At 63.6% G+C, this 14,937-nt stretch overlaps 1 protein-coding gene across 1 annotated transcript; it reads right to left on the reverse strand.

The window, feature by feature from the left end:
- Nucleotides 1-8,876: 8,876 nt before the first annotated feature.
- On the reverse strand, nucleotides 8,877-13,323 carry LOC120109046. The gene is made up of 3 exons (XM_039122785.1): nucleotides 12,255-13,323; nucleotides 10,372-12,128; nucleotides 8,877-8,894 (listed from the first exon to the last, which is right to left on the reverse strand). The coding sequence occupies exons 1-3, from the start codon at nucleotides 13,321-13,323 to the stop codon at nucleotides 8,877-8,879; spliced, it is 2,844 nt and encodes a 947-aa protein (XP_038978713.1).
- Between the last annotated feature and the right edge of the window lie 1,614 nt (nucleotides 13,324-14,937).

A 14,937-nucleotide genomic window follows, 5' to 3' on the forward strand; every position in this document is an offset into this window, starting at 1 on the left:
CCGACTCTTGACTTGAGAAGAAAACAATCAACACAAGAAGATATGTGGAGATATAGGTAGAGGAACGCTTGATTGATTGATTCTATTTCCAAATGAAGCTACAAGCAAAATATCTAGAGGAAACTATGATGGGTCTCCCCTAGCCCAAGTCCAAGAGCAAGCTCAAGGACCGAATACAATAGGGCAAAGCCCTCCCAAGCCTAAGGCCGAAATACACAAGGTTCTAAGGTGTTCAAAAGATCCCTCACAAGCTTGCACAACACATATTTATAGGCTCTTCATGGGGGACAAACAACTAGTGGGAAGTGTGGCCTAGGTTGGCCAAGGCTTGGCCTAGGTTGGCCAAGGTGTGGCATAGGCTGACCAAGGCTTGGCCTAGGTTGGCCAAGGCCTTGGCTGCCCAAACTTGGCCATGGCTGCCCAAGGCTGTCCAAAGGCTGTTGGTGGCTGGCAGGCCTTTGGCTGGCTTGCTGGGGGCTGTGGCATGGCCCTTGGCATGGCTGGCAGCAGGGCTGGCGGGCAGAAGTGGTAGGCAGGCGGCTGGCAGGGCTGGGCACGGCTGGCCTGGGTGGCTTGGTCGGCCAAAGGCCCTGCAGGGCTCTGGGGCGTGGTCCTGGGCGCTGGGGCGCGCGGCAGGGGCTGCTGGCAGGCAGGGGCGCGCGGCAGGGGGCTCTGGCAGGGCGCTGGGCGCTGGGCAGGGGCGGCAGGGGCGCTGGGGCGCTGCGGCAGGGCGTCTGGGCGCTGCAGGGGCGCCAGGGCGCGGCAGGGGCGGCAGGCGGCGCGCGCAGGCCGCTGTCGGGCGGGCGCGCGTGGGCGCGCAGGCGGCGTGCGCAGACGGCGCGTGCAGGCGCCTGTCGGGTGCGCGGGCACGCGCAGGCGGGCGCGGGGCGCGCGCTGTCGGGGGCGCCTGGGCGAGCGCGAACGGGCGCGTGCGGCGAGGTTCGGGCGGCCGAACCTCGCCCGGTAGCGGGCGCGCGCAGTGCGGCGGCTGGCGAGGTTCGGGCGGCCGAACCTCGCTCGGCAGCGGGCGCGCGGGCGGCCGCGGCCAGCGGCGCGCCGGCCAGCGCGGGGGCGCGGCCTGGGCGCGCGGGCGCGCGCGGACTGGGCGCGCGCTGAGGCACGCAGTGGCCGCGCACGGTCGTGCCTTGGGCCGTGCTTGGGCGTGCCTTGGCTTGGGGCTGCTGGGCCTTGCCTTGGCCGACCTTGGGGATGCTTGGCCAAGGCTTGGCCACTCCTCCAAGCCAAGAGTTTGGCCGGGGCTTTGTGCTTGGCGATGCTCTCCTTTGGCCTTGTCTAGGCCTTGAATCCTCCTTGGTTGCGAGCCCCAATGGTCATGCACGGGCGAGCGCAAGACTTTGGCCATGGTTTGGCCCTCCTTTGGTTCCATCAAGGCCCGAAGTCTTCCACGGTTGACGTCTTGGCGGTGTGGCGGGCTTGGGTCCGCAACACCGGGGCCTGGGCGCGCGCGGCAGGCGCGCAGCACGGCCGGGGCGTGGGCGCGGGCGCGCGCGGCCGGCACGGCCGTGGCCTGGGCGCGGGCGCAGCGCAGCCGGGGCCTGGGCGCGGGCGCGCGCGCCAGGCGCGCAGCGCGGCCGTCGCCTGGGTGCGGGCGCGCGCGGCCGCGTGCGGCTGGGGCGCATGGGCGCGGCTTGGGCCACGCATGGGCATGTCATGGCTTTGGCACGCTGGGCACCGTCTTGGCCGACCTTGGAGGCACTTGGCCAAGCATTGGAGGCCTTGGCTTGGCCTAGGCTTGGCCAAGTGTGAATGGGCTTGGCCTATTGCGAAGAGTCACGGCAAAGGTTCGACCGAAGCTCGCAGCGCCCCGGACGGAGCCGGGCCGCTCCCGCCTTTGCCGCGGCGCATGGGCGCCACCGACGTCCGGCCGTCGCGGCGGCCGCGCGCGGCACTTCGGCTTCCTCCGTCGGCCCTCCCGGGACGCGCGACCCGTGCGACCGGGACGCGCATCCCGTGCGACCGGGACGCGTGTCCGGGCCGTTCCCGTTTGCAACGCTCCTCGGTACTTTGGAACGCTTGGGGTGGGCTTTGGGCGGATGCCCCGCTGGGGTGGTAGGGAGGGGGGGCTGCTGCTGCCGCGGCGGGCCTTCCGCTCCACTCCGCACAAGCCCGCCGCGCGCACTCGCGGCGGGCGTGCCCGGCACCGTTCGTCCTCGAGGGATTCGGCCCGTCGGCTCGCTCGGATGGGCCACGCGCAGCGGGCCCACGACGGAGCCGGCACGCTCCTTCCGCTGGCGCGGCGCTCGGTTTACGCCTCCGACCGGCCGTTGCGGCGGCCGTGCACGGCGCTTCGGATCGGTCGGCCCGTCGTCCCGTCCCTAACAAAGTTTTCGCGGCCACGCGCGCGCGGAGTTGGATCGGCCTTACTTGGTCCGATCCTTCGCCCTCGCATGTTGTGTGGGCTCGGTCCCGTCCCGTTCGGTGAAATCTTTGTCCGCTCTGGTGTGTCCCTGTGGGTTCCTTTGTCGGTTTTGCGGGTTCGGCCGGGCCTTCCGTGCCGGCCCGTCGGCTCGCTCGGATGGGCCCCGCGGAGTTGGCCCACGACGGAGCCGGCACGCTCCTTCCGCTGGTGCGGCGCTCGGTCTACGCCTTCGGTCGGCCCTTGCGGCGGCCGTGCGCGGCGCTTCGGATCGGTCTGGCCCGTCTTCCCGTCCCTCACGAAGTGTTCGCGGCCGCGCGCGTGCGGAGTTGGATCGGCCTTACTTGGTCCGATCCGTTGCCCTCGCATGTTGCGTGGGCTCGGTCCCGTCCCGTTCGGTGAAATCTTTGTCCGCTCTGGTGCGTCCCTGTGGGTTCCTTTGTCGGTTTTGCGGGTTCGGCCGGGCCTTCCGTGCCGGCCCGTCGGCTCGCTCGGATGGGCCCCGCGGAGTTGGCCCACGACGGAGCCGGCACGCTCCTTCCGCTGGTGCGGCGCTCGGTCTACGCCTTCGGTCGGCCCTTGCGGCGGCCGTGCGCGGCGCTTCGGATCGGTCCGGCCCGTCTTCCCGTCCCTCACGAAGTGTTCGCGGCCGCGCGCGCGGAGTTGGATCGGCCTTACTTGGTCCGATCCGTCGCCCTCGCATGTTGCGTGGGCTCGGTCCCGTCCCGTTCGGTGAAATCTTTGGCCACTTTGGTGCGTCCCTGTGGGTTCCTTTGTCGGTTTTGCGGGCTCGGTGCCGGGCCTTCCGCGCCGGTCCGTCGGCTCGCTCGGACGGACCGTGCGCAGGAGGTCCCCGACGGAGCCGGCACGCTCCTTCCGCTGGCGCGGCGCTCGGTCTATGCCTCCGGCCGGGCCTTGCGGCGGCCGTGCGCGGCGCTTCGGTTCGGTCGGCCGGTCGTCCCGTCCCTCACGAAGTTCCTGCGGCCGCGCGTGCATGGAGCGGGATCGGCCTTACTTGGTCCGATCTGTCGCCCTCGCCTGTTGCGGGGGCTCGGTCCCGTCCCGTTCGGTGAAAGCTTTGCCCGCTTTGGTGCGTCCCCGTGGGTTCCTTTGTCGGTTTTGCGGCCTTGGCGGCGGGCCTTCCGTGTCGGCCCGTCGTCTCGCTCGAACGTGCCGCGCGCGGTTGGTCCCCGACGGAGCCGGCACGCTCTTCCTCTGGCGCGGCGCTCGGTCTATGCCTCCGGCCGGCCCATGCGGCGGCCGTGCGCGGCGCTTCGGATCGGTCGGCCCGTCGTCCCGTCCCTCACGAAGTTTTGCGCGACCGCTCTCCTTTGTCGCCGGTCCCCTGTTCGGGCTGACCGAGGCGTCCGTTCGCCCCCTGGCCCATCGCACGGGCCCCCGGCGCCTCCGCGGCGCCCCACTGAAAACTGTCACGACGCGCATCCAGCGCCGACGAGGTCGCAGGTTACGTGCGGCAGCCGGGGGGCTAGGCCGAGCGGAGGCGGGCCCGCCCGCGGACGGGCGCGGGGAGGAGCGCAGCCAGCACGCGGAGCGGAGCGGCGGCGGCATGCCGCCGGGCGGCCGACGGCTCAACCGTGCACGAGTCCCGCGGGCACCGCGTCGCCCGGCCGGCGCGAGCGCACGAGGGCGGGAGGCAACCGGGCGGCGCCCGCGGAACCGGATGCGACGGCCGGCGCCGCACGGCCCCGACGGGTCCGCACCGAAAACCAGCACGGTGCGGATCGACCGCTGATGAGGTCAGAGGTTACGTGCCGCAGCCGGCCGGCTGGCCCGAGCGGCGGCCGGCACGCGACGCGGATCGAGCGGCCCCGACGGCTTGCCGCCGGGCGGCCGACGGCTAGGCCGTACCGGAGTCCCGCGGTCGTTTGGGCGAAGGGGCGCGTGCTGCGGGAAAGGCCTGCGGCGGCGAACCGTCCGCCCGGCCGGCCGAGCCTTCCGCGGCGGCGCGCACGTGGCGGCGCGGCCGAGATGACCGAGCGAAGCCCCGACGACGGGCGGCGCGCACGTGTCCGTGCGGCCGAGATGACCGAGCGAAGCCCGAGCGGCGCCCGCCGTGCGCCCTTCCGGATCGCGCCTTCCGCCGGCGCGCAACGCCGGTCCCGCGTTCCGGCCGCGGGAAAGGCCTGCGCCGGCGAACCGTCCGCCCCGCCGGCCGAGCCTTCCGCGGCTGCGCGCACGTGTCCGTGCGGCCGAGATGACCGAGCGAAGCCCCGGCGACGGGCGGCGCCCGCCGTGCGCCCCGGCGGATTGCGCGGCCCGCCGGCGTGCAACGCCGGGCCCACGTTCCGGCTGCGGGAAAGGCCTGCGGCGGCGAACCGTCCGCCCCGCCGGTCGAACCTTGCGCGGCGGCGCGCACGTGTCCGTGCGGCAGAGATGACCGAGCAAGCTCCGGCGATGGGCGGCGCCCTCCGTGCGCCCCGCCGGATCGCGCTGGCCGGCGGCGCGCAACGCCGGACCCCCGATCCGCATGCGAGCGGCGAGCGTCCGGGCGGGCCCCTTTCGCAACTTCCCTCGGTACTCTAAACACCCCTTGCCTCTCGGTCTTCCCCCCGACCCTCTCGGTATTGCTCGGATATGTGCATGCATCGTCCCTCGTTGCCTTCGGTTATCCTCCCCGGGGTGGGCTTTGCGCCGACGCGCCAACGGGGTGGTAGGGGGGCTGCAGCCGCGGCCGCCGCGTTTCGCCATCCGTGCGTGCGCCGCCGGATCCGAGTGGAGGTCGCGGGCGACTCGTCGATGCTTGTACTAGGGGCGCATGCCGGCAGCCCCCCGCGGGGTGCGGGACCCCCGATCGGCGTGCGAGGGACGGGCGTCCGGGCGGGCCCCGTTTCCAACTTCCCTCGGAACATTAAAACCCCCCGACCCCCTCGGTCTTCACTCCGACCCTATCGCTATTGCTCGGATATGTGCATCCACCGTCCCTCGTTGCCTTCGGTTATCTACCCCAGGGTGGGCCTTGCGCCGATGCCCCGATGGGGTGGCAGGGGTGGGGCTGCCGCGGCCGGCGCGTTTCAGCATCCGCGCTTGGGGGCTCGGACCCGAGTGGAGGTCGCGGGCGGCTCGTCGATGCCTGCACCGGGAGCGCATGCCGGCAGCCCCCCGCGGGGCGCCGGACCCCCGATCGGCGTGCGATGGACGGGGGGAGGGGCGGGCCCGGTTTGCAAATTCCCTCGGTACTTTAAAATCTCACGGCCCTGTCGGTGCTCCCTCCGGCCCTATCGCCACTGCTCGGATATGCGCATCCACCGTCCCTCGTTGCCTTCGGTTATCTACCCCGTGGTGGGCTTTGCGCCGATGCCCCGATGGGGTGGCAGGGGGGCACGCTCTAGCCCGTGCCACGGGGCACGGGCGCCGGGGCCGTACGGCCCTCGCGGCGGCCGTGAGCGGCACTTCGGCTTGCTCGGTCTGTCCTCCCGGGACGCGCGACCCGTGCGACCGGGACGCGTGTCCGGGCCGTTCCTGTTTGCAACGCTCCTCGGTACTTTGGAACGCTTGGGGTGGGCTTTGGGCGGATGCCCCGCCGGGGTGGTAGGGAGGGGAGGCTGCTGCTGTCGCGGCGGGACTTCCGCTCCACTCCGCACAAGTCCGTCGCCTCGCGGCGGGCGTGCCCGGCACCGTTCGTCCCCGAGGGAGCCGGCACGCGCCCGCCGAGGCCCCGGCGCATGGGCGCCGCCGCCGGCCGTCCGCGCGGCGGCCGTGCGCCGGCTTCCTCCGTCGGCCCTCCCGGGATGCGCGACCCGTGCGACCGGGACGCGCATCCCATGCGACCGGGACGCGTGTCCGGGCCGTTCCCGTTTGCAACGCTCCTCGGTACTTTGGAACGCTTGGGGGGGGCTTTGGGCGGATGCCCCGCCGGGGTGGTAGGGAGGGGGGGCTGCTGCTGCCGCGGCGGAACTTCCGCTCCACTCGCACAAGTCCGTCGCCTCGCGGCGGGCGTCCCCGGCACCGTTCGTCCCCGAGGGAGCCGGCCCGCGCCCGCCGAGGCCCCGGCGCATGGGCGCCGCCGCCGGCCGTCCGCGCGGCGGCCGTGCGCCGGCTTCCTCCGTCGGCCCTCTCGGGACGCGCGACCGGTGCGACCGGGACGCGCGACCGGTGTGACCGGGACGCGCATCCCGTGCGACCGGGATGCGTGTCCGGGCGGTTCCCGTTTGCAACGCTCCTCGGTACTTTGGAACGCTTGGGGTGGGCTTTGGGCGGATGCCCCGTCGGGGTGGTAGGAAGGGGGGGCTGGTGCCGCCGCGGCGGGCCTTCCGCCCCCCTCCGCACAAGTCCGTTGCCCCGCGGCGGTCGTGCCCGGCACCGTTCGTCCCCGACGGAGCCGTCGCGCGCCCGACGACTTTCCGGCGCACGGGCGCCGCCGCCGGCCGTCCGTGCGCGGCGGCCGTGCGCCACTTCGGCTTCGTCCGTCGGCCCTCCCGGGACGCGCGACCTGTGCGACCGGGACGCGCATCCCGTGCGACCGGGTCGCGTGTCCAGGCCGTTCCCGTTTGCAATGCTCCTCGGTACTTTGGAACGCTTGGGGTGGGCTTTGGGCGGATGCCCCGCCGGGGTGGTAGGGAGGGGGGGTCTGCTGCCGCCGCGGCGGGCCTTCCGCTCCACTCCGCACAGGACCGTTGCCTCGCGGCGGACTTGCCCGGCACATCTCGTCCCCGACGGAGCCGGCACGCGCCTGCCGACTTCCCGGCGCACGGGCGCTGCCTTCGGCCGTCCGTGCCCGGCGGCCGTGCGCCACTTCGGCACCCTCCATCGGCCCTCCCGGGAAGCGCGTCTCGGACGTTCGGGATGCGCACCCCGTGCGACCGGGACTCGCGTCCGGGCCGTTTCCGTGTGCAATGCTCCTCGATTCGTTGGAGCCCTTGGGGTGGGCCTTCGGAGGATGCCCCGCTGGGGAGGTAAGGGGGTGTGTCCTGCCTGGGCGGGCCTTCCACCTGAGCCCGTCGGCCCGCGCGGATGGTCGCGCCGCGAGGGCGGGCGCGCCGCGCGTGCGCGCGGGCCGTTGCCCGGGTTCGCGCAAGGACGGGCGCGCTAGGCCGATCGGCCTCTCGGACGCGCGCGCCGTCCCGCTGTCGCGCCTGGGCGCTCGCGCGTCCGCGGCGTGGTCGCTCGGTTCTGCGCAGGGCCGGCCCGCGCGGATGGGCGCGTCGCGCGGGCGGCCGGGCCGCGCGGGCGGGCGGGCCGTTGCCCGGGTTCGCGCAAGGACGGGCGCGCTAGGCCGATCGGCCTCTCGGACGCGCGCGCCGTCCCGCTGTCGCGCCTGGGCGCTCGCGCGTCCGCGGCGTGGTCGCTCGGTTCTGCGCATGGCCGGGCGCCCTCGGCCGAGCGGCGCGCGGGCGCTCGCGCGCGGCGGGGGCGCTCGGGCCATCGCACGGCCATCGCGCCAGGGCCCTGGCCCGGGCGGGCGCGCTCATGTTCGTTCTTTCTGGTGCGCGCGCGGCACGGCGCCCGGGCCCTTGCTCCGCCGAGCGTTCGGACGCGGGCGCGCGCGCGGGGCCTGCCGCCCGGCCCTGCGCGCCTTCGAGCGCCCCGCCTCGCGCGGGCGGGCAGGCACCAGGGGCCGCGCGCGGCCGGTTGCGCGCGCGGCCGGGCTCGACCGCCCGTGGGTCGAATGTCGATCGCGCTTGGGCCGAATCTCGGGGGCGCTCTCGGAGTCCGTTTCTTGGGGGCGGGCACGGTCTGGCCTGTCGGTTTGGATTGGCGCGTTGGGGCCGCGCCCGATGGTGCTGAGCTTGGCTCGGCTGTGTGTGGTTTGGCCTCCAAGGCCCGTAGCTTTTCCAAATGAGTCCCTTGGTCTTCGCGGTATCTCGTGCTCGGTGATGCTCCGCTGTCGGCACCCTGATGGCGACCCCTCCTTCATGCGTGTCCGGGCCGAAAGGCTCCGCGCGTGGGGGATGGGCGCGCGGGGAGCGACACGGCCGCGATCGTGTCGGTGCGTGAGCGGTCTCGGTTACGCATCCCGCGGCGGGCTCCCTGCCTCGCTGCAGCCAACCGGCGCTGGCTGCTTCCCTTCACTCCTGCTCGGTGGGCCTCTTTCGTGCCCCGTTGCGATCCGTTGGTTTGCCCGTGCGGCCTACCCCCCTCGTGGGGGACACGTCAGCGTCCCATGCGCCTCTTCCGAACCCCTCGCCTTCGCTGTGGCGGGGGGCGGCCCTCCTTCGGCCCTCGAGCGCGCTTGGTCGGGAGTCCCTCCGTGGCCTCCCGTTCCATCCGGCCGCTCTGGTCTCCGTGGGCTCTTGCGGATGCGGTGGATTTATCGGTCCGGGGGCCCTCGGCCCCCGCATCCCTGTCCCCAGTGTGGCCGGCCGTGGTTGCCGGCTGGAATGCGACGATGTCCGGCCTGCCCTTGTGTCCTCCCTCCGTAGGACGGGGGGACGGCAGGGGCGGGGTTCCGGCGTCGCTGGAGGACGTGTGCTACCTGGTTGATCCTGCCAGTAGTCATATGCTTGTCTCAAAGATTAAGCCATGCATGTGTAAGTATGAACTAATTCAGACTGTGAAACTGCGAATGGCTCATTAAATCAGTTATAGTTTGTTTGATGGTACGTGCTACTCGGTGGTGGGGACCAAGTGTCGGTCATGCACTTCCCACACCAAGGGGTTCCCTCTTAGCCTTTGGCGTTGGCCCAAATCAAGGTGTGCCGCCTTGACCGAATGTAGATAGCGCCAACCAAAAGGGATAATCGGCACTTTGCTCCTCCAAACTCCAAGTATGCTCGGCTATGGATGGAGTCTTGCACTCCTCTTCGGAATCTAAAGCTTTGCTTGCCAATGAAGACAACTCATATGAGAATGCAGAGGCATCAAAGGCAACTTTGATTCAAGGTGAAAAGGAAATACAATATCTAAGGAGGGATTGATGGTTCCCTTCCTTAGCCAAATCCAAGGGGGGTTGATGTACCCTGCCTTGGCCCAAGTCCCTTAGGACCGAAATTAGGCAATATGCCTACCCAAGCCTATGGCCGAATGCACTTACAAGTGGCTAACTATTCAATGTCCAAAAGTCCCCCCCCACTTCATTTGGATCTATTTGTAGACTCCCTACATTGTCCTACAATGGCTTCCATTCGGCTGGCTGTTGGCATGTTGTGGCAACTCCTTGGGAACTTCCCTTGCATAGCTTGCTGTCTTGGTTCGGTTGCCATGTGGTTGGCTGCTTGCTTGTCTTGGCGGTGGTTGCTGGCGGTTTCTGGCTGTTGTTGGCAATGGCCTGCAGTTTGGATGTCGGCGGTTTCTTGCTGTTGGCCAAGCTTTGGCTACTGCAGAGGCTTGAGTTGGCTGCTGTTGGGACTCTTCTGTGCTTGCCTCTGCAGAAGGTTGAACCTGCTGTCATGGCCCGGCGTACTGGCTTTGCCCGTGCCGCGCGCGGTCTGGCGGGCTGCGCGTGGGCATGGGCAAACTAGGCGCTGCCTTGGTTTTCCTGCGCCTGACCTTTTGGTCTGTGGTTGGATCCTTTGGCTCTGTCGGTCTGGCCGCTGGGCGCTTGGGCGCTGGGCGCTCGGCCGCTGGGCGTCTGGGCGCTGGGTGCCTGGGTGCTGGGCGTCTGGGCGCTGGGCGCCTGGCCGCTTGTCGGTTGCTGGATGTTTGCTCCCGCGCGCGCAGGGGCTCGGTCGGTTGGTGGTTGGCGCGCTCGGGCGGTTGCTTTCTGCGGCGCATGGCACGCGCGCGCTGGCCCTGGCGGCCACGCACCTGCGCGTGCCGACGGTTGCCTCCTGTTGCCTCTGGCGCGTGCGCGCGCCGGTCTTGGGCGCCAAGGGCCCGCGCGCACTGGCGGTTGCCGGCCGTTGCTCCTGGCCTGTGCGCGCGACAGTCTTTGGCGCCAAGGGCCCGTGCGCACGGCGCTCCTTGGGCGCGCATCGGCGGTTGCCGCCCGTTGGTTCCCCCTTGCCCGCGCGTCTGCTGTGCTTTGGCGCGCGCGGCCCGTTGCTGTCCGTTGGCCGTCTCTGGCTTGCGCGTGCCTTGGCTTGTGTTGGGCTTGCCTTGGCCGCGCCTGTGCCCGTCCGGATATCTGTGGCTTGTTGGTGTGGCGCGCGCAATGGCTTGGACCAAAGGCATCCAATCCTTGCGTGCGGCTGGAATTCTGGCTTGGCCCTCCCGGCCAATGGATTTGCCTTGCGCTTGGTCCTTTTGGCCTGTCGGTTGTCTCGGTTGCAGTGGCGCCCCGGCCGAAGGTCTGCGGTCTTGGGCGCGCCGCTGCTGTGCCCTGTCGGTGTTGCCAATGGTCCAGCCCTTGCTTGCCAAGGATGGCCGAACCTCGGTTGTGCCCCAAGGAATGAAAGAAGGCCACTAGGCGGACATGAGCCTTGCTCTTGCTCCGCCTTGGCCTTCATGATTTGGCTGATTTGGTGAGGTGAATTAGGGGGAACCTCACCATTCCCCCCCTCTTGAAGAACTTCCTTGTCCTCAAGGTGGAATTTCGGATACTTCCTTGCCACTTCATCATATTCCTCCCAAGTGGCATCCTCAATTGGAATGTCCTTCCATTGCATGAGAACCTGCCAAACCTTCCTTTTGTTCCTCCCTTTTCTTTTGATGCGACATTGGAGGACCTTCATAGGTTGGAGAACTATTCGTCCTTCCTCATCAAATTTTGGTAATTCTACCCCAATAGTAGATGGATCTCCTACTCTCTTTTTTAACCATGAAATGTGAAATACGGGATGCAATAAGGAATTGTAAGGTAACTCTAATTTGTAAGCGACCTTACCAATTCGTTCCAAGATTTTGTAGGGCCCATAGTACCTCTTGGCCAACTTGTAACTGACCCTCTTCCTCAAAGATTTTTGCTGTGTGGGTTGCAGTTTCAGGTATACATAGTCTCCCGGTTGCAGTTCACCATCCCTTCTCTTCCGATCATGAAACTTCTTCATTCTTTCTTGGGATTTCTTCAATTCTCTCTTTACAATCTTCAATACTTCTTCACGGGCCAGCAACTCTTTTTCTACTTCAAAATTCTTAGTTGTTCCTATCTCATATCGTGTTAGTGTTGGAGGTGTCCGCCCATACACTAACTCAAATGGACTTTTCTTGGTTGATCCTTGGTATGAGGTGTTGTACCAATATTCTGCCCATGGTAAGTAATCAGCCCATCTGTTTTGCTGTTCATGGCAGTAACATCTCAAATATTGTTCCAATATTCGATTGGTGACCTCCGTTTGCCCATCTGTTTGTGGGTGATATGATGATCCGGCCTTCAACATGCTGCCCTGCAGTGAAAAGAGTTCCTTCCAAAACAGACTCATGAAAATCTTGTCTCTATCCGATATTATGCTTCTAGGAACTCCATGTAACCTGATTATATTCTCCACAAATGTTTGGGCTATGGTCTTGGCGGTAAATGGATGTTGGACAGGGATGAAATGTGCATATTTGCTGAGTCTATCAACCACCACTAAGACTACTTCATAGCCCTTGCTACTTGGCAAACCTTCAATGAAATCCATTGATATGTCTTCCCAAATCTGGTTTGGAATAGGCAACGGTTGGAGTAATCCCATTGGTAACCTAGGATCATACTTCACCTTTTGGCAAATATCACACTCGGCCACCATGGTTTTGACATCCTTCTTCAATCCTTCCCAATAGAAGAAATGCTTGATTCGGACATAGGTTCGAAACCATTCGGAATGCCCACCTTCCTTGCTATTATGAAAGTGGGAAAGAATATCATGTCTTAGGTTTGGAACATCCGGTACATAGACATTGGACTTGTAGAAGATAAGATCATCCCGAATGCCTGAAATTTTTGACTCCACCCGAAATGGCTTCTATCTTTTCTTGACTTCTTGGGATCTAACATCCAATTTGATTGCTTCTCTAATCCGGTCCCATACTCTCCATTCTACTCCGCTGATGGCTGCACAAATAAACTCCTTCTCTTCTTGAAGTAGCCAAGGATCTTCAATGGCTTGTGGTTGTTCCTGTCCTTGTATTGCTGTCCATTTTTCCTTCTTGCCGTTCAACTTGAAATCCATTGTCATGGTTTCATAATTTGTGTTCACTTTTCCCACACTTCTAAGCCACACACTACCAAGGATTATGTCAAGATCAACTAGTTGGATCACATGTAAATCAGCCTTGATTCTTACCCTTGAATGTTCATCCTCACTTCTTGTATGACTTCCCTTGCATGTAAGCTTTTCACCATTGGCCACCTTCACTTCAAATGGCTGAATGTTTTGTAGGATGTAACCCAACTTAGGCACAATGGCTGCATTGATGAAATTGTGTGATGACCCACTGTCAACCAACAATGAGACTTCATTCCGGCCGACCCATGCAAGTAATCTCATGGTGCTGGGTTTTGGCACCCCTGTCAATGCATTCAAGGAGAGTTCTGCATCACTTTCATCCGCCTGCACTTGACTTGGCTGATTGTGGTTTTGCTCTTCTTCATGATCACTTGATTGGTTGGTTTCAGCATCTTCAAATTCTGCATCTTGGACTTCAATTAGGAATGCTTGCCCTGATTTGCACTTGTGATCTCGGCCCCATTTCTCCCCACATTTGAAGCACAAACCTCTCTTGATGAAGTCTTGGACTTCCTCCCTTGACAGCCGCTTCACTTGTGGCTGGTTGTTCTTTGGGTTGCTGCCGACTGCATCCTTGCCCTTCCATGGCACTTTGGTTGGCATGGCCTTGGCTTCCCGGTTGATGGTGTCTTTGATCATCCTCCTCTCGGACTGATAGCCATCATCCAGAATTTCGGCCATCCGCATGGCCTCTTGCATGGAATTGGGTTGCTTCAACTTGACCTCCTTGGCAAGCCAAGGTTTCAAGCCATCAATGAATGTTCCCATCAAGGCTTCTTCCGACCAACCCGTCACCAATGTTTGCAAGTGGCGAAACTCTTCAACATAGGGCCGCACTCTTCCTTCTTGCTTGATCTTTGCCAATTGTCCATGATAGTTCACAATAGGGGAAGGCCCCATTGAGTCATGAACTCCTTCACAAATGCAGTCCACCCCAATCTCCTTCCTTCTTTTTCATAGATGGATCTCAACCATCTCCACCATTTACTTGCTTTATCTTCAGGATGAAAACTAGCAAGGGTGACTTTCTCCTTGTGTGGAACTTCATAGACATAGAAGAATTGTTCCACCTTGTCCATCCATTCAAAAGGATCTCCCCACTGAATTTAGGGAAGTCCTATCCTTGGTTTTCTCACTTCTCTTCTAGGCTCTCCCTCATCTTCTTCAACATCACCATGGCGGGTCATTCTCACCCTCTCTTCTCTTCTTCTCCCACTCGGTCTAGTGGCAATCCGGGGCTCTTCATCGGACTCTCTCACACTATAGGGTTCTTTCATACTCAACTCCTCTTCCAAACCTATCTACACACACCCCAAATCCTTCCACTCGACTCCCTCTTCTTACTCTTTCCACTCCTTCTTTCTCTAACCCGGCAACCACTATGGTTGCTTGCCAATTCTTCTTCACTTTCCCTTCCTTGGTCCTGCTCATTAGCCATGCGGCCAAGACTCCTTGTTTGTATTTTTTCTCCACTTGAAACCCTCCTTTCCAACCTCTCCAAACTATGATTGGTATTCCCTCCTCATTTCAGCCATGGAATGGGAGAGTTCTTCCAAAGCTTTGGCCACTCGGTTGGACTGAATTTCAAGGGCGTCAAGCCTTTGGTTACCCTCGGATCCATGATAATTTTTTTTTTTTTTTTTGTAGATTCAGAACAATCCTTCAAAGGTATTCAAAAGGCAAAACTAATTATGAATGGTCTACACCCACAAGGTTCCCTCACGTAGCCCTTCCCTCTTTTACCACTCGGAAATGGCAATCGGAAGAAGGTTGATTGACTTACTTGTAGGAGACTTCAAACAAATGGCGCTACCTTCACAGATGATCTTCTTGATGAAGTGATCTCTCAATGAAAGCACCAATTGGTGGGGACCAGTGTTCGGTCATGCACTTCCCACACCAAGGGGTTCCCTCTTAGCCTTTGGCGTTGGCCCAAATCAAGGTGTGCCGCCTTGACCGAATGTAGATAGCGCCAACCAAAAGGGATAATCGGCACTTTGCTCCTCCAAACTCCAAGTATGCTCGGCTATGGATGGAGTCTTGCACTCCTCTTCGGAATCTAAAGCTTTGCTTGCCAATGAAGACAACTCATATGAGAATGCAGAGGCATCAAAGGCAACTTTGATTCAAGGTGAAAAGGAAATACAATATCTAAGGAGGGATTGATGGTTCCCTTTCTTAGCCAAATCAAGGGGGTTGATGTACCCTGCCTTGGCCCAAGTCCCTTAGGACCGAAATTAGGCAATATGCCTACCCAAGCCTATGGCCGAATGCACTTACAAGTGGCTAACTATTCAATGTCCAAAAGTCCCCCCCCCCACTTCATTTGGATCTATTTGTAGACTCCCTACATTGGCCTACAATGGCTTCCATTCGGCTGGCTGTTGGCATGTTGTGGCAACTCCTTGGGAACTTCCCTTGCATAGCTTGCTGTCTTGGTTCGGTTGCCATGTGGTTGGCTGCTTGCTTGTCTTGGCGGTGGTTGCTGGCGGTTTCTGGCTGTTGTTGGCAATG

The sequence above is a fragment of the Phoenix dactylifera genome, unplaced genomic scaffold (assembly GCF_009389715.1).
Source record: "Phoenix dactylifera cultivar Barhee BC4 unplaced genomic scaffold, palm_55x_up_171113_PBpolish2nd_filt_p 001758F, whole genome shotgun sequence".
Classification (NCBI taxonomy): domain Eukaryota; kingdom Viridiplantae; phylum Streptophyta; class Magnoliopsida; order Arecales; family Arecaceae; genus Phoenix; species Phoenix dactylifera.

Bases quoted from the DNA above. Each gene is read 5' to 3' on its own strand.
- LOC120109046 (XM_039122785.1), bottom strand. From the start codon at position 13,323: ATGGGGCCTTCCCCTATTGTGAACTATCATGGACAATTGGCAAAGATC. The intron at 12,129-12,254 runs GTGCAGCCATCA...CAAAAATTTCAG, and splicing joins AGAAGAGAAGGAGTTTATTT to GCATTCGGGATGATCTTATC.